The sequence below is a fragment of the Anthonomus grandis genome, chromosome 10, assembly GCF_022605725.1.
Source record: "Anthonomus grandis grandis chromosome 10, icAntGran1.3, whole genome shotgun sequence".
In the NCBI taxonomy this organism is placed as follows: Eukaryota; Metazoa; Arthropoda; class Insecta; order Coleoptera; family Curculionidae; genus Anthonomus; species Anthonomus grandis.
In genome coordinates this window covers 827,924-849,594 of record NC_065555.1, presented here as the reverse complement: position 1 = coordinate 849,594, position 21,671 = coordinate 827,924, and the positions used below count along the sequence as shown (strand labels likewise).

Genomic DNA, 21,671 nt, shown 5'->3' with positions numbered 1-21,671 from the left:
AATTTTTCATTAATGACATACAAAAGAATTATATACGGGGAAGTGACATTCAAACTAAATACTCAGCAATTAATTTAATTCCCCTAAAATATAGTTCAAATATAGCAACATAAGCTCTAAATCAACGGTGAAGTGTCACGTAACGTCAAATACATATGGGGAATGCCTAAGGTTCATCCTGAATCAGTTGAAACAAATCTGCAGTTTGGCGCCAAATTTGAATTTTTACTGAAATTTGAAATGGTTAAAAATTACTGTTTTCAAAAAAACCGCATTACATAAACGGAGCCTTTTATTCAGCTATTACTTAACGTCAAATATTGGGAGTGTCTAAGGACTATTTGGAATACAAGCCGAATACCGGTTTGGCGGTAAATATGAATTTTTAAATTGAATATAATTTTCAAATTCACGTATATTAGCCACAAGAAGGTTGTTTAATACTTTTTTATAGGTACTAAGACTAATTATTAAACAGTTTTTATTTCAATGCTCTATATTTTTCTTGGACAAATTTATCTGGAAAAATGTGGGTCCAGTCGGTTTGGTGTCCACCTGACTTTACTCAAATTTAAAATATAAATTATTCAATGACTATAATAGTTACACAAAATTTGATTAGTACTTTTTTATAGCTACCTAGACTAGTTATTACACAGTATTTGTATTACTGCTCTATTTTTATTCTGGAATTAATTATCTGGAACAATGTTGAGGCAATCGGGTTTGGTCTTATGTCCCTTTAACCAAATTTCATATTATATATAATTTGGTAATTATAATAGCTGCAGGAAAGTGCTATGATTGGTTTTTTATAGTTCCTTACACTAATTATCAATAAATTTTAATTCGACTGCTTTGTCTTTATCCTGGATAATGTTATCTGGAAGAATGTTGAGGCAATCGAGTTTGGTCTCCATTTGAGTTTAACCAAATTGCAAATATAAATAATTTGATAATTGTAATACCTAGATTATTACCTTATGGCTACTTAGACTATCTTGGGTAATTTTTAGTTTTTTACTTAACTGCTATTTCTTTATCCTGTATTACATAAACATAACCTCTAATTCAACGGTCACCTGTAACCTAACGTCAAACAGCGGGAGTGTCTAAGGACCATTCCGAATGTAGCGAGCTGTCAAAGCGGGTCCGCCGCATTGGCGGTAAATTTAAATTTTTAAATTTAATATAAGCAAAAACAGACCGAAAAGAATCACGTATAAAATGTTTATCATGAAACGCGTTTAGCATTAAACATCAAAGGGCCCCTTCCGACCTTCCGACTCGGTTTTTCCAGGTTTTTCTTTATTCCGGGGGACGTTTCGTTAAGATTAGAGCCATTCGGTCGTCTCTACTGCTTTTCCACGGCACCCAAACATAATTTCGCTTTCCTCCGTGGCGTTTAACGGCCAACGAGTTAAAACAGTGAGAAAACATTGAAAACGCGGCAGTCTCATTCTGTTGAGTGACGTTTAAAAGTCACGTTTCTTCTTTACTTCTACTGCAAGCGCAAACTCGCTCACAATGACCTAAGCCATGAACAAACCGACCAGACACAACTTATGAGTATAATTATTTAGGAATGTAAATAAATTTGACAACTATGACGGTTATTTAAATGACCCCCTGTTGATCGCATGGATTTTATAAGTGCAATCTGTTTATGTTGACAGTATATAATTTATTTGGGAAGGTCCTCGATGCGTCCGAACTCGTCGCTTTTTAACTTTTAGCCCGGGGGGGGGGGGGGGGGAGGAGGCGGCAGTTGTGGCAAACTACCCTTGGAGAGAAACGGTTTCGCGAGAACGGCTTCAACATCAGCTTCGAAGCTCCGGATTTCGCCCCCCAAGAACCGTATTTTACCAGATAAGCCTGCGAAACACCTTTTTTACCCCCGATTCCTCCTCTCGCACCGGTTCCAGGTTTTAAACACGCGAAACCGCCCTTTTGCTTGCTGTTCACCCGCCCCTCGCCCCTAGAGTGATCTTAAATTCGCCCGCGGGTCTCTAAAGGATCGAGCAGGGGTTTTTTTACCTGTGTTCTCGTTTTTTGACCGAGTTTATGGGTTTTCCTCGCTTTTAATAAAAATACTTTAGTGAGAAAACGCAACTTACTACTTGATTCCTCTATTGACTTGGGAGACCTTTTGACTTATGACAACTGTCAAGAAAAGTCAAGATGCCCTCTAGGATGTCATTTTAAAGCAAAAGGACGCTTATTTGGTATTTTAAATAATTGGTCCGCACCCTTTAAAAGGGATGATTTGTGGACACTTTCTTTTATTGCGGATCACTTGCCGTTCCCTTTAAACAGCAGCACCCGAGGGGCTTGTTTTAACGACATTATTTTAATATTTATATATTATATAAGGCCCCTCGTCCCTCGGGGACCCCTCTTTTTAATTGGAATTGATAATGAGCGAGTCTCTGTTATACGACAGGAATTTTGATGAGCAGATAATTCCGAGTCTGTTTGTGTAACACGCATGTTAGTTTCGGTTAATCTATTTATGGAGATTTAAAAAGCGAAATTCCATAGCGCAGCCAGTATGGATTTGCCATTAAAGGGACTTTCTCTGGGGGAGAGGAGGGCGTATTCTCGTCGCACGTGCCCTGTGTTCCGGATGTAAAAGGGAGAACGAAATATACAGACTGCGTGACGACAAACTTTCACTTTTAAGCCAGTCGATAGAGAATTGCGAACATGTTTCAATCCGTTAAGAAATTTTTGTAGAAATGTCAACTTTTGGCAACGCCGTGTGGGTATGTCAATATAGGCGGTTAGTGTCAACTGTCACTTGTCGTTGCTCTAGTACCGGTCAAATAAAAAGGCGGCACGTTTGAATTCGATTTGTGGTTGTCTCCTATTTTTATTCACGAAATTACACTGGGGAAAGCCTTTATAAACCTGTAAAAAACCCAATACGAGGATGATTTGAGATAATTTAATACCGCATGAAGCCTTATAATAGGGGAACGCGTGCCGACGGCTTCCGGTCTTGCCTGGGGAGCTTTAGCCCAGGTGCGTTTTGTATTAAAATATTGGGGTGCAATGACACACGTACACACTCACTCATAAATCCCCAATAAGTATACAATAACCAGTTGATAATGATAAATATTTGTATATTAATTTGCTGCGCGCATGTGAGCGAGAAAGAGAGAGGTTATGATTCTAGAACAGTCATTGAACCTATAGAAGTTTAAATTTCCCGCCAAGTCCTGGTTACAGTAATGATGACGGTTCGCATTGACAAGTGACATTTATGTTGATCGCTCTAAGAGTCAGGGTCGTGGCGCCCTCTCGACGTCAACTTTTGCACACATGTTTACAGATTCCTGTAATGTCTCGTAAAAAAAAAATTCTTGCTTAATAAACATATCGATGTTTATTTTCATTATTTGAATAATGAACATTGTAACTTTGAAATATTTGATAGTTTATAATAATCTAGGGTGCATGAACTATAGCGGTCAATTTCCATGCCTACTTGATACAATCCTACGACTCCTGCGTTTTAAGATAGTCATGGCACATTTGATTCAAATTCGAACCGCTTATTATATTTACTTTTTTTTTTTATTTTTGTGTCGTTTTCTATCAATACTGCCTTATTTGGAAACTTAATAAATAATAAAATTATGACACGTCACAAAAATGACCTAAGCTCTCCTTTTCAATGTTGTACAACGAGTGGAACAAAGACAAGTTATATAAGGCGTGGCCCTAGTTGGTCTGACGTATTTTTTTCTAATTAAGTCTCACTCATACTAAACAATATTAGGCCCTCCAAAATTGCTAAATCATTAATGAACGTTGAAGGACGCCACTTGAAAATAAACAACCTGATATAGAGTAAGTAATATTGCGTTTGTCCACTATATACATTAAGTACACGCTATCCCAATATTTTAAAAATTTGTAAAAAATTAATAATTGTACCCTAAACCAAACCCAAATACCAAATTTCATTCAAATCGGGCAAATACCAAAAAAAAAAAAAAAAATTACCACGTAAAATAATAATACCCATTAAATCCCGATTAGATTTTTTTTTTATCATTAGGACCCACTGTGTTGAAATTTTTGTCTAGCAAAATGTCTTGTATAGACCACTGTGTCGCATAAATATTATGATAATGCACGGTCAAAACTTTGCCGACTTATCACAGCTAAAAGAACACGATTTGGTAAATGATATGCACACATTCGGATTCTCCAGAGTCTCTTGAATAATACCATACCAATTTCAGGAAGTTCTGAGCTATTTTATCAATGAAATTAGGAAGCAAGTCCGAGCCGATTCGTCCACATTGACGCCATGTTGTCAAAACCACCGTAAAAGTCCGCATTAAAATCGGGCGTAGACGTCAAAATCGACCATTTTCAGACGATGCTTTCGGGTATAAAAAAAGGTTTTTACCTTATGATTTGTATATGGAAAAATTGTATAAAACCTTAGGAACAGTTTAACATCAATTCTGGACCGATTCCTATTGGTTTTAGTAGTTAAATTTCGATTATAAAAAGGGTCTTTTTTCGCCGTTTTCGTTGCCATGGAGACGCCGGCCATAACACCGGTCATAGGTGACTCGAACGTCGCTCTTGTGTGGGTAGATTTTTAGCGATTTTTCGTACTTGGGACTTTTTTGAAAAAAAATTACTTTTAGGGCACTTGTAAAAATAGCGAAAAAATTAAATTTTAGTATGTCATAGTAAAATGAATGACGCATCTGCTCGAACGGTTTTGGTTTTTCTGTCACATACCGGGTGCGCACAATTAATTTCCAAAGTCAAAAAATATTAAAAAATTCATAACTCAAAAACGGTTTTACTTAGAAGTACGTTTACAATTGCAAAAGATTCTGCTTATCACACGCTACAAACCGCCCATAAGCCATTTGGCTCTAGCGGGTGTCGCTAAAAAGTTATTAAGGCTGGAAAAAAAAAAGTGTAAAAAAGGGTATTTTCAATTGAGCACTGTTCACCCTGTATAAATGATACGGTTAAACTTTATACGCCGTTTTATTCGAAAAGAATGCAGTTTTAATTAATCCAAATGAATTTTTTTTTTAATTTTGCAATGTAAAAATTTTAGACAGAAAAAACTCAAAAAAATCAATTTTTTGAGTTTTTTTTCACTTTTTTCCCAAAAAAAAAACATTTTTTCAAAAAAAGTCCTTAATAAAAATTGTAGTTCTCGATGAGGCGCACCTATCTTCTTTGAGTCATTATTTCCGGAAAAACACCGTTAAATCGTCAGAGTTGCTGGAATATCATACATGTCTGAAACTTTGAGCGTTAAAAAAAAATACTTCCCGTGTGCTGAGAATAACCAAAAACTATACAGATAAGGTCCTCATTAACTCTAATCGATCTGTTAAATTTCATAATATTCAAGAAACCGTTGCGACCTTTATCGAATTACCTTGACCAAAATCGAAGAAAAATTTTTTTTTGACTTTGAAGGCGTCCTAGTCCTACAGAAAAAAACAAATGAAAATTTGTAAATAATGAAATGAAAGCCTCATGTTTCTAGATTATAAAAAGGTAAACATCATTTCTCTACCCCAAATACAACCAAAGTTATAAGCACTTTTGTCCGACCGGTCCGAATTTTGTGCGAAAACTCCACTGCGGGAGAGCTACGCTCTTATAATAAAGACATTCTTGAACTATCAGAATGACGTAATGACGACTAGAGGCGAATTTGATGGCACTTAAATTAATGTGCCAGTCATATATGCATTTATCGCAAGAGGTTATCGTTTGTTCCTATCGGTTAAAAGATTATTGAAGTACATCATATTTAGATTAAATAAAAAAGTATTGCCTATAGTATATATATTAAAAATAACTCTTATAAAGGACCTAAAAGTAGGTTTCGAGAAATAACTAGTCAGTACTTCACACAGAGTTAGGTAAGAATTACATAATTTCATACAAATATTTCTAACGACGCCATTTTGTCTGTTTTGGATTTAAGCAGTAACAATTCAACTGTTTTTCAAGATGGCTCCCATTCGTGTTTTTTTTTATTTCAGAAATTAAAATGAAAAAGTCTTTTCTATTGTTAATCCTGCCGGCCTTGACGTCTTGTGCTTTAGTAAAAGGCGACACCGGCAACAACGAAATACGAGACGACGAGTGCAATCTGCCCTCAGAACTCTCAAACGAAATTCGCTCCTACGAAGGAATCGCTAATAAAATCATTAACAGTTTAATCTATGGGAAGTACAAGGTAAATAAATTCAAATGTCCCGCCAAAAGTGTTGCTGGAGACACTCCTAATTTAGTTGAAGTTGACAGCAGAGGTTAGGTTTTAGTTTATTTTTTTTAAATTATTTTGAACTAAACTGGCTTGTAATTGCAAAATGAATGCATAGCTCAATTGCGTGGAATTAATTAAACTAATGGAGCAATATTGAATATAGTAATACTTACTTTTGGTTTAAGTAACGTGACAAGTGACAGTTGACATTGACAGTAGAGGTTAGGAACTACATTTTTTACTGATTTATTTTTTAAAATTATTCTATGTAAAAAACAGCAATTAATATAACATAATTTAAAGAGTCTATTAATTTATTCACTAAAATTAATATGGCAACATTACCACTACCCGCAAATAATAACCAAAAAAATACAGAGAAATCATATAGGTTATCTGCCTGTTATTTTTCAAAGGGGATTTAAATCAAAATGGACTTATGTAGGGTGGTACTTATAAAGAACTGGCGAAATTCGTGGACAAATTCGGTGCGAGAGTGTCCGGCACCGAAAATTTGGAAAATGCCATCGATTACGTCCAAGATTTAATGAAAACCCATGGATTAGAGAACATACATGGCGAAGAAGTCACCGTACCCCATTGGGTCAGGTATAAAACTTGCTTATTTATCAATACTAGGCAACATTAAAATGGAATTTTATTTATCAGGAATTATGAGAGTGCAGATGATGTTGCAACCGCGCAGAACAAACCTTCCCGTCTTGGGTCTGGGGGGCTCAATTAGCACTTCTGATGAAGGTTAGTTAGACTTATTTGAATTTCTTAAGAATATCAACAATTTCTTTGTTAGGACTTGAAGCTGAAGCCATAGTGGTGAACACATTTGACCAACTGAAATCTGACAATGTTTCCAAACTCGTTAAAGGTAAAATAGTGGTTTTCAATGAGGATTGGACAAGTTATGGGGGGTCTGTGCAGTACAGAAGCCACGGTAACTACAGCAAAGGTTCTTCCTAATAAATAAAATATTACATTAATGTTTTTATTAGGTGGCACTGAAGCCGCTAAGCTGGGTGCAGTAGCTGCACTTATCAGGTCAGTCACTCCATTTTCAATGAGAACTTTACACACTGGTTGGCAGGATTATGAGGATAATGTAACCCAGATTCCTACTGCAAGTATTACAAAAGAGGATGCTCAGATGTTGCAAAGATATCAGGTATGTTACTCAGTAATTTTAAAAGTATTTGGGGTGGTCATTGGTTATTTTTCAGGACAGAGGTCAAAAAATTGTTATTAAGTTAAACTTGAATTATATGAGGTACAATGATTCAATATCAAGGAATTCTGTAGGAGAAATTATTGGTAAGAATTCATTGATAATACCACTTGCTTAGGCTGGACTTAGTTATGTCATTCCTTAGGTTCATCTGTTCCTCAGAAGGTGGTGCTAGTAAGTGGCCACATTGACAGTTGGGATGTAGGAGTAGGCGCCATGGACGATGGTGGTGGTGCCTTTATTAGTTGGTACGCCTTGGCTGTCTTAAATGGTCTGGGCCTTAGGGCCAAAAGAACTCTTAGGTAAACTTAGACTGAAACTGGGGCATCGCATGACTATAATTAAATTTAAATCAGGACGGTGCTATGGACAGCAGAAGAGGAAGGACTTATCGGTTGGTCGGCATATAACGAGAGTCACTTTAACGAATTGGAGAATTTCACGTTCGTCATGGAGTCGGACGAAGGCACTTTTACACCGTTAGGGATCGAGTATGCCGCTGGCATCAAGGGGGGATGCATTATTCAAGAGATCGTCAAGTAAGTAACAGTTTCATTCATCATTCCCTCAATCATCATTTCATTCAATCAATTGTTGTTTGTGAGTAATGAGGATTTTAATAAATCAATGTTTTGTATGTGGTTTTTAGGTTGTTGGCCCCAATAAATGCCACCCAAGCTGTTTATGGTAGTTCAGTGGGGTCGGATATATCCCCATGGACATCTTCTTTGATACCCGGAGCCAGTCTTTTAAATGCAAATGAAAGGTAAGCCATTCATTGTGGAACCAGGGCTTAAACAATGATCCTATGGTTCAACTTAAACCAAAGAGAAAAATATTCATTTTTTCCGAAGGTATTGGCAAAATTGAAACTACAGTAGAGTGACTTTTTTTTGCTAATGTGTTAGAGGCATTATCAGGCTAGGAAAAACCGGTTAAAACCCATGTTACCAAGAAAATATGAGATACTATAGATTTCTTCTAGAATCTAACTCAACTGGCTGGAATGAAAAAATGAATTGTTGCCTGGAATAATAAAGCAAGTCAATAAACTGGAATTTGGACATAAATCGATGGTTCGACTGCCTGGAATTGAGAAACGAATTCATGCTTTAACTGCCTGTAATCAATAAATGATTTAATGCAATTTAACTGCCTGAAATTGCGAAATTAATTGGTGCTTAAATCGCCTGGAATTTTTAAATGAATCTGTAACTCAATTATGTGAAATGAAATAATGAATTCTTGGGCTAATTGTCTGGAATAATAAAGCAACTCGGTGCATTGGAACAACCCCCTGGAACTGAAAAATTAATTCTTGGTCTAATTGTCTAAACTAATGAAATAACTAAACTGCGTAGAATTGAAAAATGAAATCATGGTTTGACTGTTTCGAATTGTGTCTGGAATGATAATTAATAAACCGGAATTCAGACATGAACCTATGATTCAACTGCCTGGAATTGAGACATGCTGGAATAATCGATATAATTAAAACAAGCCAAATTTTACTGCACAAATTCTTTTCTATAAAAACGACGTGTTTTGGTTTTCGCAAATAAAATAAATTTCTTGACATTATGGTGAATAGAACCAAAGTTTCACGACCAGCAGATGTAAGTGTGAATGTATGTGGCTACGGTGGCTAAGGTTTACAGGTATATATTTTTATTCGTAAACTTGCTGTCGATTTCGCCTGGAATTGATAAAAGATTTCAAGGTCCAACTGTCTGGAATTGAACAATGAAATCATCAATTTTTCTTGAGACAAAATTAAAATACGAATTCTCGTCATAGGTACTTCTGGTTTCACCACTCAATGGCGGACACCATGGACGTCCTGGATCCGGACAATCTGGATAAGGCGACCGCAGTATGGGCGGTCGTCTCCTACATAATCGCCGACCTAACCGAAGAGTTCCCGAGGGAACGAGACGAATCAACTAAGAACACTAAGGCGAAACTCGTATTTTACCCAAGAAGGACATAAACACACATAATTAATAATAATAATAATAATATTTATTGATTCTTCAATAACTATCTTACAATATACAAACTCCAAAAATAACCAACCGTCTGTAACAAAATAAGCGAATATCAACTAAATAATAATTACGTTTTAACAGCGGAAAATAATGGTCATCAAATGAACAAAAAAACGTCATTCGAAAATTGCAGTATTAACTCGATCAAGGGTGTAAAAATTTGAGGTGCCAAAATATACTTTTTAAGTTGATTTTTTGTTGCTATTTTTCCCCCTATTCCCTAAAAAAGGTCACCAAATACACCGCGTGTATAAACCATAAAAAAAGCGTGAAGTAATTAATCGTTGACCGAACGTGAACTTAAGGGAGCAACAATGGCCGGAAATACTGTCTGCAATAAAGGGCGTTCAGGCTGATGGGCTTGTCTTGGACCTCCAAAGTGTTCCTTTCGCAGTATCTGGAATAAATTGATTTTGCTTAAAACGGGTTTCGGAATTATACAGGGCGTCTACTCAAGTTGGCAACTTTTTTTTAGTTTTATGGAAAAAGTCCAAACCTAAAATGCAATAATCAAACTTTATTAGTCGTATACGAGGTTTGTCAAACAATACATTCTAAAATACCTTTATTTTTGACAATACCGAAAATTGTTATAAAGAGAAGCTGTTTAGAACTTAAAACGATGTTCAAATGTCCAATTATTGTCCAATATTGTATTAATTGTCCAATATTAATGAATGAATATATTACTCACATAATTTACAATATGTTAAGCAAAATAATAGACGAAGGGTCCTGTTTACTTCACAATCTTTATTTCAAGAATCCCGACGCCTTTCGGTTGTTAAACAATTGTCAAGGGAAAACTATGCCTTGAATTCGGTTAATATCTTCCTCACTGTACTATAGTAGAGATTTTTCTCGATCCCTTTTAGTCACATTTTTCTTTATCTTCATCTTTAATATTGCTGGCATTTCTACTAAATTTCATAAACACTTTCTGTCAAATACTAAATACAAATCATTCGTTTGTCAGTGCACCCTGGATTTCATGTAATTACACTTACACCTGCACTGTTATTGTAAATAAAACTTTTTTTTATAATAGTTTTTCATCTTGTCAAAAATTAGGCACTTTCACATTTCTTCGACTTCTAAGACTATTAAAATTTGATTATTAAGTTTCGGATCGTGCCAGTATCGGCTCGTGGGGTTAAATTTTGGGTAGGCCTTAGCAGGAGTGCCCACTCACGATGAAGCCCCAGGAATCATATAATAGACCGGTGTTGTTAAATTTAAAACATAAACTCGTAAGATTTTTTTTTCTATCAAATTTAAAAAATTTGGGAGAACTGGAGAACTAAAAAGGGGGACACTATGGAAAGAAACGACAGTAATTAAGCTTAATATGTACATTTGTTGTTACCTACGTACATAAAAGTAACGAGTAACTACTAAAAATGGCACAGAAAGAAGGAGTCGTTTAAAAGTATTTTGAACACAAACAAATTATCAGTTTTGAGTTTTATTACCTATAAAGCAAGTTAATTCTTCTATCTTTGTTTCGTGCAAATTTGTCAATTACCCTATCGTAAAATGTGTCCCCAGTTTCCACTAATTAAGCGAGAATGTCCTTTTGGATTGATAAAATAGATAAGGATGAAAGCCGATTTTGAGTCATTGTGTTCCGCAAAGATGTTTTTATTCGCTTTAACGTAGAAAAAGTCCTTTTAACTGAAGCACTGGTTGCAGGTATTGTAGCTAGTAAACAGAACAACTTGTAACCTTCAGGAAGAATTTCATTTGTGTCGTTATCATGCATACTTTTAATTAGACCCAACAAACTTTTATCGTAAAATTGTTCACGGTCTATTGGTGAGAAAATGGTTTCTAGTTCTGTTTTCAATAATGATTTATCAAAAAGTGCTCCATAAGTATTTATTAACGAGTCCAATGGTTTTTGCGGAAATACTCCTCCATATTCTGAAAATTTTTTAGTATCACCCAACTGCAGAAATTGAAACTTGCTATAGTTCGAAAAACGTTGCTCTAAATGAGTTATATTATTGTCCAAAATTTCAAAATATATTCGTTTAAATTTAGTTTTGGCTTTATCCAAAGTGCTTTGATTACCACAATTTTTAGGTAAACCACCAAGTTCATTACGATTTAAGGTAAGTTCTGCATTTGTCTCGCTAACAGCAACGTTAATATGCTTAGAAAAGCTCAGGTCATTTCTCCAGCTTTTTAAAACTTCAAGACATCTGGAAACGGAATTGTTACAAAATTGGATGTCATTATTTTTTTTCTGTAACACATTGTATAAGAGCTCTGTTTGTTGAAATATGTCGCTAAAAACGTTTAATAAAAATACGAAAACCAGATCATCCAGTTTTCTTTTAAACCCATCTGCCTGCCTAATTGATTCTGGACAATTCATTATCTCCTGAAATACTTCAATTAATTTTTTTCTATCCTGTAATACGGCATTTGACACTTTAACATTCGAGTTCCATCTCACTTCGCTATTTGTAGGAATTCGTTTTCCGACAAATTTATTTAAGAAATGGGATCTTTTGGGGGAATGGTGAAAATAAGCCGGAATTCCTTTGAAGAGTCGAAAAAAACATTTTTAGTGCCGTAATATAGGAGCAACTTTGCTGTAAAACTAAATTAAGGCGATGCGTAAAACAATGGGTAAAAATAGCTAATGGTGCAGTCTTTTACTAATTTTTGTAGTCCGTTTTGTTGGCCCGACATAACACTAGCTCCATCATAGGTTTGAGCAATTAGTTTCGCTTTACAGTCAAATTTACCAATCACACTAAAAAGTAAATCGCGTAACGCTGGAGCATTTCGATCTTCCCTTAAATCAAAGAATCCTAAGAAATATTCTTGAACTATGCCTTTTGCACCTACTAACCTGCATATAATTGAACACTGTGCCTTTTCAGTTATATCGGTTGTTTCATTAACAATACATGCAAAAAATGGGGAATTAATGATGGCAGTTTGAATAAAAATGGAAATTTCGTCTTTAATCAGGTCAATGAGTTCATTTTGTATCGTTTTTGAGAGGCCTCTAAAATAAGTCTTTTTTTGCCAGTGATCTTTTAGTTCTGGATTTGAATTTAACATTATTTCCTAAATTGCTTTGAAATTTCCTGGTTTTAGAGAGTCATCTGACTCATCGTGGCCACGAAAAGCCAGTTCCTGTTTAGCTAAAGTACAAGTTAAAGCAATTAATTTTTTAATAATTTCTCGGTTTATTTTAACTTCAGCATTATACTTGACTTTTGAAATTTTCGACTGTTCGTCTAGCAAGTCACGAACAGAAAACTCTCTTTTTTGTACATCCTTAAAGGACAAAGAACTACTTAAATGCTCTTTACAAGTTGAATGTTTCTTAAGCGATGCAGATATATTTTTTAAATTGGAGTATCCTTCACAATTCCATACACACTTTTTATTCGAAAGCAACCAACATGGCCAACAATACAGTTTCTTTGTAATACAACTTCCACACAGCCATTTATACACATCATACCAAGTCATATCGGTTGTTTGCAATAGGCCTGTCACTCAAAATAATTTTTCGTCTTTCAGCCTCAGGTCTTTTAGCCAATGGTAATTCCAACAACGAAACAATAATGTTCAATTCACTGCCAAGAGCCAACATAACATTATTGGTACTAGTACTGCAACTTGGTAAAACTTCAGGCTCAGATAAACTCATTTTTGTCTATTATATTATCTTACTATTCCAAAAAAAAGTAATATTTAATAAATTCTAGTTGCGATCCTATAAGTTTGAAATCTTGAGTTTAGTTGTGGGATGGGATCGAAATCTTTTCTTTATTTACTAATATACCGGTGGACCTAGTAACTGATATAATCACCCAAAAGTGGCATCTTATCCGGCCCAGCGATGTATTACATCGCTAGACCTTGAAACAGTTGTCTTTCTTTATAATTTTTGTATTGAGAATAATTATTTCCAACATGGTGAAAATTTCTATACCCAAATTTTTGGCCTAGGAATGGGAAACTGCATGTCCCCAATATGCTCAGACATTGTAATGGCACAACTACAAGATCAGTGTATTTCTGAACTATCTTTTAATGTACCTTTTTTCTGTAGGTACGTTGATGACATAATCACGGCAATTCCAAATAAAAAAGAAAACGAAATTCTATCAGTCTTCAATAGTTTCCATCCACGTTTACAATTCACTATCGAACAAGAAATTAACTGTAGTCTTCCATTTTTGGATGTTAAAGTCATAAGATCCACAGATGGTACCATAAAAACAGATTGGTATCAAAAACCAACTTTTTCAGAACGCATTTTAAATTATTTTTCAGAACATCCTATGACACACAAAATAAATGTAATAAAAAACCTAAAACATCGGTGCTTGAGACTTTCTAGTCCAGAATATCATAAAAAAAACCTTCATTATGTTCAGACAATTTTAAAGAAAAACAATTACCCCCTATCAATTATTAAAAAAATAATTAACGACACCGAGAACATTACTCAAAATATTACACGAAACAATGAAAATAATCAATTGGCTTATTTCAAGATTCCTTACATTAACACACTTTCTCATAAAATTAAAAAGACCATACAATCAAAATCTGATGTTATTAAAATCTCAGAAAGAAGTGAAAACTCGGTAAGAAAACATTTCTTTACGAAGCTTAAAACTAAAGACGCCTTTGATTTACATTCTAACATTATTTATAAAATACCTTGCTCTGGGTGTGATGTGTGTTACATTGGTCAGACGGGTAGATATTTGAGGCAGCGCCTATACGAACATGAGTATGATTGTAGGAATTTAGCCCTTAAAAAAAACCCTACTGCTTTAGCTGAGCACAAAATGAATACAGGACACAATTTTAATTTTGGCAAGACTACAATTATAGGCCAACAGCAGCTTTTTAAAAAGAGACTTCTAGCCGAAATGATAAACATAAAAAAACATAATAATGCGGTAAATAAAAGAACGGATATAGACAATCTAAGTTCTTCTTATTTTAATCTAATAGATCAAATTAAAATGTAAACTTTTGGGACTGTTTTGGTTCTTATCACTAAAAAGAATGCGTCTATTGTGTTCTCGCATACCCGGTTTTTCTGGCTAGATGCTAAATTATTATTGTACACCGTAGAATCAATTTTAAAGCAACTGTCTGTGATACAACCCATCAATTTAAACCGTTTTTGTTAAAAAAATAATATTTTATATATTCTATGTTACCTGTGTGTCCTGTAAACATGATTTTTTATGACAAGCAAAATCACACTGTTATGTAAGCAATTTTATCATTTTTTGTTTTTTGTTGTGTATTTTTTTTTTTTTTTTTTTAATTCAAATCTAAGATTTTGTTGTTTTTTTTTTTTGTTTTTCTATTTTTTTCTTTTTTTGGTGGTATCAACATAACCCCAAAAAGTTAAATTTTGTTTATATATAATAACCCTTTTTTATTGTGTCTTTTTTGTTACCTTAGGGCCCTGATGAAGCAATAAAATTATTGCGAAACGTTGGCCAGTACATAAAGTGACGTTTGTTTTTATTCCTTCGATCCCATCCCACAACTAAACTCAAGAGTAATATTTAAGTCCTCAAACTTAGCCTTTAATTTTTAAATAAAGGCCTAATAAAAGGCTTTGGCCTCTTACGCCTTTATCTTAATTACACAACCAACTAGTGTTAAATTAAAAAAAAAAAAAACGTAATAAGCAAAAGCCTTGTGAAAACATTGCAAATTTCTGGATTTAATTATTAGGTTCTTCACCAACTTCACTTTACCAATGTCTGCAACTTTTAAATTAAAAACACTACAACTTTTTAATTCACGAAAACATTTAACCACGAACCCTCAAATTACGAATTAGCAAATTAAGAACAATTTCAAGTACAAATCGATCAATTTTTGCGCTAAAAACAAACATCCAACCGCGAAAACAAACGCAGGCCACCTCGTGTCGGGCCTAAATGACTTCCATAAGCGCGCATATAAAATCTATCCTCCGACGCGTTGACCAGCGTCGCGCGATTTTTCTATAGGGATATATTGTGGATGGGGTCGGCCAGATTCGTTCGGGCCCATAAGTGCGTTTAAGCGATTTGATGCTTTTTGCGTTAAATAAAATATATTTGCGGGTTAAGATAATGGGGGACATGATATTTAATTAAAATTAAATATTTTTAAAATTTTATTTTTGTATTTTGTATGCTCAAAATTTTAGGGTAGGCCCGGCCTACCCTGTCTATTCCCACGAGCCGCCACTGGATCGTGCAGTTTTTTATAAGGAAAAACTTTTTTTCTTAAAACTAATAATAGAAAGATTTTTTGTCTTACCGCGAATAGGCATTGGTATACTCCTTATCGAAGGCATTAATGTCGATTTGAGCCCTCCCCAAAGCTTTACAGGCCAAAAACAAAATGTCCCGGTAAATCGAGTTGGCCACCTTCTTGGTTCCCACCGGTTCCCGTTCCATTACCAGACTCTTGATCGGTTCCATCAGGTCGTTTACTCGGATAAAGTTGATTATTTGTTGCATAAACCTGTGAATAAATAAGTGATTTAGAATATATACAATGTCCCTAAAAAATTGCTTTAAAAATCTACAGGGTTAGAATCTTTTTGTGACATAGTCATTTTATTTTATGGTCCTCTGAAAAGTAATGTACAGGGTGTTTCAGAAGTTTGGGAGCAAATTTCTAGGGGTTATTCAGTGCAAGAGTTGAAAGCATTTGAGTATGTCCGGAAAAGTGTCACTATGGCCTTAAGACGCGTTAAAATTTAGAAAAACGATGAATTACTTAATGACGGTTTAATTTTTGCCTTTTGTGCATGATATCATCATAACAATTGTTCAAAATATCAATGTCAATGTTTAAAGCTGATGATTGTTAATAATTTACCGGCCCTTATGCGTTCTTATCTTTAAAAACGATAGCAGTAGAGCAGTTTCTTGGCCTCCTAGGTCACTCGATTTAAAGTCGCTAGATTTTCCTGTGGAGACATGTAAAGTCTTTGGTCTACGCAACTCCGGTAAAAACAGAACAAGACTTCGAACAAATTGTTTGAAATAATTCAAAACGAGTATCACATTTTTAGTCAAGCCCATCCAAATCGAGCGACCTTTAAATCCGCGTATTTAGGTTAAAGATCAAAATGTACAAAAGGCAAAAATTAAATCTTATTTATCGCAATTCATCGTCTTTCTAAATTTTGACGCGTCTTAAGGCCAGTGTAGTCTTAAGGTAGTGACACTTTTCCGACACATCGATCCATTTACTCAAATGTTTTCTACTGTTGCAAGTTTGATCCCATAGTTGTGAAACATCCTGTATATGTCCAGATTAAATTAGGGTATTTGTTTATATTAGTTTCGAAGTGCTTGACGATTGCGGCGTCACCCTAAAAGCAATCTTTATTAGTCTGGCTTTTAATTTAATTGTGCTGGAAAGTCAAGCCAACTGATATGCAACATGATCCAATATTAAGAAATAAATATTGGAAAAAGTGGAACGTAGCTATAAACGTATTTATAAAAGAATTTTTATAGCTGGGTCTTTTTTTAGAGAATTGTTAATCGCAAATTCTCACCATTAAGGCATGGACAAATTTCACTTTAATTTTTTTTTGTGTTAACAAGTATTTCTACGAGAAATTATTAAAAACTCTACAGTCCAACTTCCGGGAATTAAAAAATAAATTATTGACTTTGGGAATTAGGAAATCTATTCTTGCACTACCCCGACTTGATTGTCTGAAATTAAGAACTAAATCAATCGCCTGATAATTTAATTAATAGCTCACCGGTACTCAATCATTGACCTGTCAAATTACATATGTGTATGGCAGGCTAATGGCTCAACTGCCTGAAATAAAATACTGAATCCTTGACTTAAATGTCTAAAATCACACATGAATCATCGAATTCAAAAAAGTAGTCTATTTTTCTCAAAGAGACCTCTTAATAATAAAATTCAGAGATTGGAGGGAGACAAAGTCAATGGTCTCAGATTATGTTTATTTTTTAAAAAACTATTACAAGTGTTTCGCCCTAAAGCATCATCAATATTTTTTTATGTATTTATTTTTTGTTTTAACTTTATTGTTTGTGATGTTAAACGAATAGCTTTACCGATCTGATGATGCCTTAGGGCGAAACACTTGCAATAGTTTTCTAAAAAACTATACCGTATACACTGCATGTACGTGAACACTCTCCTCAAAAGATCGGAAAACAAAATCAATAAAAGTGAGAATATTCAGCTGAGTAATCAAATTGTCTTTGTCTGTAATTAATGAAAACATCAAGTAAATACTGAATCCTTGTCTCATCAATTGCCTGGAATATTAAAATAATTACGCACACTCTTTCGGCACTTTCCTACATCCCTTGTTTGGATGCAGTTCATAAGCACTGTTACTGTAAGCCACTAAGTGAGTCGTTATTGTAAGTCGAGTCGTAAGAAGTTGTTCACGAACTATCCCTATATGGATCTTTCTCTAGGAATCAAGAATCTATGGTGTAACTCTATAGTGTGATTCTTTGATCTGCATTTGTTTACCAAAAGTCTGGATAGAGAAAGACCCATATAGGGATAGTTCGTGAGCAACTTCTTATGACTCAACTTAAACAAAACGACTCACTTAGTGGCTTTTCAACAGTGTGTATCAAGTGCATCCAAATAAGGGATGTAGGAAAATGTCCACGTTCAACGAAAGTTCAACCCTTAAAAAACTTAATCTGGAATAAGGAAATAAATCAGTGGTTTAACAGCTGGACGTAATAAAACTGCCGTAAATGGTGAAAATAAAAACAGGACATAGAAATAAAGAGACCAATCAGATTAGGATGAGCAGTACATGGAAAGTTAAAACATGTCCTAGAAAAAAATATACCCCCGAAAGCAAAATCTATAATATATGTATTCTCCCTCTGATATATATAAGTTTTGTGAGAAAATAAATAGAAGAATAAGCACCAAATGCCGAATATTGTAATGGTCAAATAATGAGAATGACGACCATGGTTAGAGAGAAAAAAAGAAACCCAGGAACAAAAGTAAGACCCGAACAGTGGCATACATGGACAAACATGAAATCATGTGACTGAAAAAGTAGAAAACGTCTAAGAGATAGAAATGCTGGAGTAATAAAACGATTATACTGCCTAGAATTACTAGAAATGACTCAATCCATTGAATGGATGAGATGCAATTAATGGCCATTTCAAAATCCTTTAGGGAATATAAATAGACATTATTAAAAAAGCACATTTGTTATTTGAAAAAAAATCATGCTTTGCTTGCCGTTGATTGATTTTTATTTTATTTAAAGTAATTTAATGTTTCTCCCACGAATTTGATAAACATACAACTTGGCAATAAATTTATTTTACCTTTTTGTAATAAAGATAATTCTAAAGTATTATTCAAGGAGGAATCCGGTTTAGAATTGGAATTTCAGTTGGAAAAAATTAGTCTCTAGGGAGCTGCTATGCATCAATATGAACAAAGTAAAGTAATTATTACAGAAGCCTTTTACTTTATGTTTTACCACTGGATGAAGATTCTCAGGATTGGGTTTCTTTGAAGAGACGTATTTTCAAATGAAGTGCTGTTGTCTCTAATTAATCTTGTTGATCTAGGCTGTTACTAGCACCTTATGTGCAATTATAAACAATTTTAGCATTTTAAATGCGATATTCATAATTATTCAGATTTTCCAGGAGTTTGAGTCATTTTACATGTCTCCTAAGAATTTGACTCCATTTTGTGTATCTTCTAAGGATTGAAGATAATCTTTCAGGGTTTTGAAAAAATTTTATATATTTTTCAAATATTTGGAGTAATTTAATGTTTCTCCCAGGAGTTTGCAACAATGATTCAATTTTCCAAAAGTTTGGAATCATTTTGCATGTCTTCTAAGGATTTGAGCTCATTTTGTATGCATTTTAGTGACTTTGAATAATTTTATATTTTCCAGGGCTTGGTCTTTTGCATGAGTTTAGTGTTTCTTCCAGGAGTTTGGAATTTGGAAACGAAAAGAGGTGCAAGAGACCGTGAAAGTGTGGAAAGTTGTGTACCACCCTTGAGCTACTTATGTCATGTATCTGAACCTAAGGTCAATCCTTACTTATGCCTGAACAAACGTAAGGCAGTAATGACAAGAATGACATGACAAGTACTTACTTGCGAGAGGTAAAACGTCAACTCAAAGAGTTAACGACTTAAAAAACTATTTTTTTTTTCAATAACACTTACGATTTGGTGACTTTAGTGCGATCCATCGAGATCACCTCCTTACTGTCCCTGAGTCGCCATAGCACGTAAATAGGGGGACCGTCCAGGTGGAATTTCGGCTCGTCCCACAGACATTTCACGCGCACTTTGGCCGCTAAACGTTCTGCGAACAGAACAAATACTAAGTCAGTAAAAAAGTCCTTTTTTATATATAGGGGGAGCTTACTTTTCTTATCCTTTACAGGGATTGCTTGGAAAGAAACGTTTTTTTTTAATACAATGTACATGTATACAGTGACTGAAAAGTAAGCGTAACCTTTTGAGAAGTGCATGAAACTATAGCAAAAAAAATCCTCTTAACATAAGTTTTACTCAGCATAAACCCTTTTACGTTTTTCTTAAAACCTGACAAACTACAATTTTGAAGTTTATTATGCAACAAATTGTTATATAATTTTAAAGCAAGAAACGAAAAGTTACGTTGAAACACAGCTGTGCGATGCTTTGGTATATTTAAAAGGGTATTTTGACGTGTGATACGATCATAAGTGCAGAATCTAAAAGTTAAACGATCTCTAAGATACTCAGGCGCTCCACTAGAGATTATTCTATGAAGAAAGCATGCGAAGTGTACCGTCTCTCGATCCTGCATATTTAACCATTTCAGTGCAGGTGACTTGTATCTGACGTGATCACGGGCCCTTAAATTGTAAATAAAACGTATACTGATTGTAAATAAAATGAATTCTGCAAGCGTTGTAATCTTTTTTTTGATGTTACATCCAGGGCTGGGCCATACACAAAATCAGAATAAGCAGTATGAGAGAGAACCAATGTTTCGCATAAAACCTTTCTCAATGGCAGTTCGAGTATATCTTTACTTTTGTACAGATTCCGCAATGACATATACCATATTGCCAATTGGCTGCGAAATCGTAACTTGGAATCAATTATGATGCCGAGATTGTTCTCTCACGATCGGGATTGGAGTTTGGGATACATAAATAGCCAAATTATTCGTTGCCCACTCATGATCAGGGGCCGTATTTTTGAAACCATTCGACTTTGATTCGCATACGAAATTAGAGGATTTCGCACGAAAAATCGATATTCGTATTTTCGACCGCTTCGTATGCGAACATTTTCGCATGCGGTGTCTCGAATGGGTATATACCATTCGAATTTCAAAGTTCGTGTGCGATTCTGCCGCTTGTCTTGTTTTGATTTTAAACTAGCTTTGTTTTTTTTCTTAATTTGTGAGTTGGTTAAGTTTTTTTGTAGTGTTTTCTTGTTGTTTATTGAAAAAAAAAAAGAATAATCAAATAGCAAGATTAAACAATATTGTGCAAAGAAAAGTCGTCGATGCACTGGAAGAGACTAAAACTCTGACAGATAGAAGGAATAGGATGTACTCTTCATTTCTTGACCCATTTGAAATGTATTCAGATTCTCAATTTAATAATATAGATTAAACAAGCCTATTACGATAGAATAATTAAGCCTATTAAGATGATGTGTTCTTTATGTGCTCCAGAGACTGTGTAAGTGTGTAATCTGTCCGCTAGTTTTATCCACAAGGCTTGTGCAGTTTTAGCCGAAAAATTTTGGGTGAATTTGCCCGACTTTAATTCCGGGTGCTCTTCCATAAATGAAATTAGTTCTTTCTTTCGCTCGCTCGACACAAAACCGCAATATTTTTTATTTTTTGAATTCATTTAAAAAAAAAAGTCAATTCGCAAAAACCCAAGAAACGCCATGAAAAAACCTTAAAATTCCCTGATGTTTTTAAACTTAAATTTTAGGTTAGGTTAAATCTTTATCGTCTTCATCGCGGTTGACACGGCCTCCAATAGCACTCGACTTTGCTACGTTGCCACTACATTTTATGTTC

General features: G+C 34.6%; 3 protein-coding genes across 5 annotated transcripts in view; 2 read left to right on the top strand and 1 right to left on the bottom strand.

Annotated features, from left to right (window-relative positions):
• Window positions 1-5,743: 5,743 nt before the first annotated feature.
• On the top strand, window positions 5,744-9,753 carry LOC126740957 (carboxypeptidase Q-like). The gene is made up of 11 exons (XM_050447161.1): window positions 5,744-5,924; window positions 6,055-6,244; window positions 6,720-6,894; window positions 6,956-7,033; window positions 7,086-7,226; window positions 7,285-7,454; window positions 7,510-7,600; window positions 7,660-7,816; window positions 7,871-8,053; window positions 8,164-8,280; window positions 9,312-9,753. The coding sequence occupies exons 2-11, from the start codon at window positions 6,056-6,058 to the stop codon at window positions 9,502-9,504; spliced, it is 1,494 nt and encodes a 497-aa protein (XP_050303118.1). The 5' UTR covers window positions 5,744-5,924; window position 6,055; the 3' UTR covers window positions 9,505-9,753.
• LOC126740955 (DENN domain-containing protein Crag) overlaps window positions 9,515-21,671 on the bottom strand; it is a 43,631-nt gene continuing 31,474 nt past the window's right edge. For 2 of the 3 annotated variants that reach the window (XM_050447158.1, XM_050447156.1), the window contains 4 exons: window positions 20,007-20,030; window positions 19,802-19,943; window positions 15,878-16,084; window positions 9,515-9,959 (listed from right to left, as the gene is read on the bottom strand). In XM_050447158.1, the coding sequence (XP_050303115.1) occupies window positions 9,863-9,959; window positions 15,878-16,084; window positions 19,802-19,943; window positions 20,007-20,030 (470 nt within the window). In that variant the 3' untranslated portion in view covers window positions 9,515-9,862. The remainder of the gene's footprint in view (window positions 9,960-15,877; window positions 16,085-19,801; window positions 19,944-20,006; window positions 20,031-21,671) is intronic. The other variant, XM_050447157.1, reaches the window with a different exon arrangement.
• LOC126740956 (uncharacterized) lies at window positions 13,468-15,132 on the top strand. The gene is made up of 2 exons (XM_050447159.1): window positions 13,468-14,824; window positions 15,023-15,132. The coding sequence occupies exon 1, from the start codon at window positions 13,543-13,545 to the stop codon at window positions 14,575-14,577; it is 1,035 nt and encodes a 344-aa protein (XP_050303116.1). The 5' UTR covers window positions 13,468-13,542; the 3' UTR covers window positions 14,578-14,824; window positions 15,023-15,132.